Raw genomic sequence first — 4,485 nt, forward strand, 5'->3', positions numbered from 1 at the left:
GAATGATTCATCTTGAATATAATTAATATAATGTATCTTTGGGGACTATATAAACCCTATATGTTGGGTCATGAGTGTAAGAAAGTTTCTGAAATTGTAAAAGTATTTTTCTTGAGAGAAATATAGAAGATTAAAGCTTATCCTACTCTTCCTCTGATATCTCTATCCCCTCTTCGTATCAAGTTCAACAATTAAAGCATTGACTGTAGAAACTTCCTCTGACTTCGGTGCATTCATCAAAGTTCCACCAATCCAGGGGTGAAACTTGCCATTCTAAGCTCGAATGGAGAAGGAATCCCGGAAGAAAAGTCAATGACCAATCACAGATTGGCTTTTCTATCATTGGCTTTTATATTTCTGAAGCAATTCGTTGGCTCATGTAAAGGTGCCAATCTCTCTTAACTATTCCTCACGGCCTGATGTCTTGCTGCATGGACTATGCTGTCTTGAGACGAAGATTGCGGCATCCTTGCCATACGCTTTTGATTTCGTGAGCAGCAGAAACGAGTGCGTGTCACCCACCAGCCGAAGCCTAAACCACTCCACGTTCCTCTGTTTCCTTTCATCAGCAAAACCAACCTACATGAGATCGCTCGTCATCAGACCCAATAGATTTCGATTACTTCCGCCTCCCTATTAACCACTCCACTGACCTTCTCCTGCATATAAATAAATGCTCACGGATGCTGTCTTCTGAGCCAACTGCGAGAGGTGTCGAAGTCTGGTCATCACCATGGCGCTGGAGCTGCAGAGCGAGTCGATGGACTACCGGACCGAGCTCCTGTCTCCTCTGAGGGAGGAAGGCGACTCGGCAGCGGCGATGGTGGCGGCCACACCGAGCTGGAGGCTTAACGTGAACGACTTCGCGATACAGGAGGCGGCCAAAAAGGACCCGCCGCTGGCTTCCAGAGTGTTGCGGAGATTCCATGGTAACTCATCTCCTCTCTCTTTTGATGATATCTTGCAAAGGCTACGATGATCCCTTCCAGAGTGTTGCGCTTGTTTTATGCTTAATTGATTGCTGTATAATTTGCGTATATCCGCAAAGGCCTGAAATGGAAGCCATCTGTCTAGATATTGAGATGTTTAGGAGACAGCCTTATATATATATATATATATATAGATAGATAATGTGATGTGTTTCATCTCTTCCCTCTCCTTTGATTTGATTAGAGTCAGTACATGTATTAAATTTGAGAAATGACCTAATAATTTTAATTTTTAGGTTAAATTAGTATCTGATTTGATATATATTAATCGTGATCAATCTAACTCTAACTCATCATTATTTAATTACTAATATAGTATCAGAGTTTGGTGGATAAAATTTCAACTAAACGAGTCAAAAAAAAAAAAAAAGGACAATATGTGGATGCTGAGATGAACGCAAATGTATCGGCCCATACCCACATGGTGGGGATGTCGAGGTGATGCTTCATGACACGATCACGTCTCTAAATAATTATTTAGTGGGATCCAAAGAAAGCATGCTGCATGTAGTCATTAATAATTAGCAGCAATCTTCATGTTTTCTGCTTTTCCTGTAAAATTACTGAATCACAATCGTCGAGGTGTCTCCCAAACTCAAGGAAATAGTAATTGCAGTCGACTTTGATCACCTTATACTTCCCTGAGGAAAGAAAGAGAGACAAAGGAATTATTAATAGCAGCTCGTCATCATTCTGAACGGAGATCAGCGTGAACAAGACAAAGACTTCTTTCCTGGAAAGAAGACCTCTCAATAGATTACATGCTGTTTCATCAATTTCTTTTACATTTCGATGGTGCCTGGAAGCTTCTTCCCTGCGTCATACTAAGAAACTATAATCTAACAATGATTTGAAACTGTAATAAGGATTATTATATCAATCTCCCATCTAAAAAAATCCTGTTGAAGAAGAGTCTGCTGATGCTCGATGAAACCTAAGCAAAGATGTAAAGTCAATTTAGAACAAATATAATGAAATGCATCAGATGACCCAAATTTTATTACATTGATATCAAACAACTTTTTCTTTGACTTCTTCGGTGTTAAATGTGATTATAGATTGATTGAAAGAAGGACTAAGATAATAGTTTCATACTCATTGATCTCTTCTTCCTCGGTATGCTTTGCGTTAAACACTAATCTATCATCTTCCATTTGTTTCAAGGCAAACACAGAAAAATTGCAAAATACTACAAGAAGCAAGGAAATCTCCTCCAGGGATTCAGTGAGATGGAAACCATTGCTGAATTAGGCTGTCTAGCCGGAGCTCCCACACAGGTGAATCCATTCATCTTCTGATTATTATGTAAATAAAAGAAAATAGTTGAATTCTTGGGTTCACTGTTGGATACTTTTAAACATAAATACAGATTCATGTTTTGGGTTTTGGTCTCTTAGGAAGAGAGAAAAGACTTGGCCAAAAGTGAAAGGCTTGCCATCAACCTCTCAAACATAGCCAACTTAATCCTCTTCGCATCCAAAGTATTAGCATCGATCGAAAGCAAATCCCTGGCGGTGATCGCTTCAACTCTGGATTCTCTTCTGGACCTTCTCTCAGGATTCATCCTTTGGTTCACCGCATATGCCATGAAGAAGCCTAACCAGTACAGCTACCCCATCGGCAAGAACCGAATGCAACCTGTGGTAAGTCTCCGTCTTTGATCGACTTAATAATCCTTGCAGCCTCCATCGAATTTAAAATGGCAGTTTCCAATCATGCAGGGCATTGTTGTTTTCGCTTCTGTGATGGGCACTCTTGGTCTCCAAGTCTTGTTAGAATCTGGCAGACAACTCATCACGAGGGTACGTATGCATCGATCGATTGCTGCAGTTAAAGTGAGACTCTGCTCAATCTAATTGTTGCAGGAACACCCTACCTTCGATCATGCAAAAGAGCTATGGATGGTGGGCAGCATGTGCTCTTCTGCAGTCGTCAAGTTCTTCCTCATGCTTTACTGCCGTAGCTTCAAGAACGAGATCGTGAGAGCTTATGCACAGGATCACTTCTTCGATGTCATCACCAACTCCATCGGTTTAGTAGCTTCTATACTTGCAGTCAAATTCTACTGGTGGATGGACCCAATCGGTGCTATATTGGTGTGTCTCATTCTGGCAGCCCAAACTTGACCTGTAACGAGTTGCAGAGAGATCTAATGGTGGAGGCGGTCTTCTTTTCGGTGATGCAGATAGCCGTGTATACGATCTGCTCATGGGCGAAGACGGTGGTGGAGAACGTGTGGCTGTTGATAGGAAGAACGGCGCCGCCGGACTTCTTGGCGAAGTTGACGTACCTCATCTGGAATCACCATCAACAGATCAAGCACATCGACACGGTGAGAGCGTATACGTTCGGGTCGCACTACTTCGCGGAAGTGGATATAGTGTTGCCGGCGGAAATGCCGTTGAGTCAGGCGCATGACATCGGCGAGACGCTGCAAGAGAAGGTGGAGCAGCTGCCGGAAGTGGAGCGTGCGTTCGTGCACATCGACTTCGAGTTTACTCATAGGCCGGAACACAAGCCCAAGCAGTAGCAGTGAATGATGCGTCTCTCAGATGCATCCGTAGAGAATAAGCAAATCAAGAATTAATTGTCTGCTTCAGAAATTGTCTTCTCGACATGTAATAATTTGTGTGGAAAAAGTATACATCAAATGAATTTTGGGTGAATTCTTCGTCCCCTCTTTTCTCATAATACCTAAAATGTCCTCCTGACGATACAATTTATCTAGTCCGTAGACCCCCATGGATTGGAATCAGTCCAATTCCACTCTATTTGAAAATATATTAACTGGCATACAAAGTCTTCCTACGTGATTGTTCTTGATTCTAAACTAATAAAAATTTATATTTGAAATCTTATTTTTATATATATGAGTTAACTTTACATATAAGGATATATTTAAAATTATCGATTGGTCTATTTATTATAAGGTATTAAGCTTAAATTTTATTTTTGTCGCTTACCCTTTATATAAAAATAATTATTTGCTTAAATTATAGTATTTTTGAATAAATCATATTTTCGTGGAAGTGCCAAAAACACTTATAGTAAAATGATAACTTAATCAATACCTTGATGCCATGTGATCGACACTTACTCCAAATGTAGTTGACACTATGGTGCTACGTTGTACCTATAGTCATATAGTTAGTGTAACGTGGTCGACATCTACTTACCATATAGCTAACCTCTTCGCACTACATGACCATCACTTACCATATAGCTATTATATGACGGACACCTATTTGCCATGTAGCCGATAACGTGGCACCATTTGTCTAACATTTTGACATTATATTATCGTTGCATATTCCCTGAATATGACATTATATGATTTCATTAAGATCAAAAAAGTATATATTTATCTTTAACATTAATATACATCTTCTATCACAATAATTCTGAAATCATACTACTAAAGGCTCCTCTAGATGTGCTCCTCAATATACTGAAATTCTTAAATTTTTGTGTAGTATATTGGTTAGAGACAAATATG

The 4,485-nt window shown here is 39.9% G+C and overlaps 1 protein-coding gene across 1 annotated transcript; it reads left to right on the plus strand.

Moving 5' to 3' along the window:
• The first annotated feature begins 629 nt into the window (after positions 1-629).
• LOC135645353 (metal tolerance protein 7-like) lies at positions 630-3,655 on the plus strand. Its single transcript, XM_065163664.1, has 6 exons — positions 630-929; positions 2,154-2,266; positions 2,387-2,632; positions 2,711-2,791; positions 2,855-3,085; positions 3,175-3,655. The coding sequence occupies exons 1-6, from the start codon at positions 734-736 to the stop codon at positions 3,517-3,519; spliced, it is 1,212 nt and encodes a 403-aa protein (XP_065019736.1). The 5' UTR covers positions 630-733; the 3' UTR covers positions 3,520-3,655.
• The last annotated feature ends 830 nt before the right edge of the window (positions 3,656-4,485 follow it).

This window comes from Musa acuminata, chromosome BXJ3-8 (genome assembly GCF_036884655.1).
Source record: "Musa acuminata AAA Group cultivar baxijiao chromosome BXJ3-8, Cavendish_Baxijiao_AAA, whole genome shotgun sequence".
In the NCBI taxonomy this organism is placed as follows: domain Eukaryota; kingdom Viridiplantae; phylum Streptophyta; class Magnoliopsida; order Zingiberales; family Musaceae; genus Musa; species Musa acuminata.

Coding starts and splice junctions, on each gene's coding strand:
- LOC135645353 (XM_065163664.1), top strand. CDS start 734: ATGGCGCTGGAGCTGCAGAGCGAGTCGATGGACTACCGGACCGAGCTC. Junction 2,267..2,386: donor TAGCCGGAGCTCCCACACAG/GTGAATCCATTC, acceptor TTGGTCTCTTAG/GAAGAGAGAAAAGACTTGGC. Junction 3,086..3,174: donor ACCCAATCGGTGCTATATTG/GTGTGTCTCATT, acceptor TCGGTGATGCAG/ATAGCCGTGTATACGATCTG.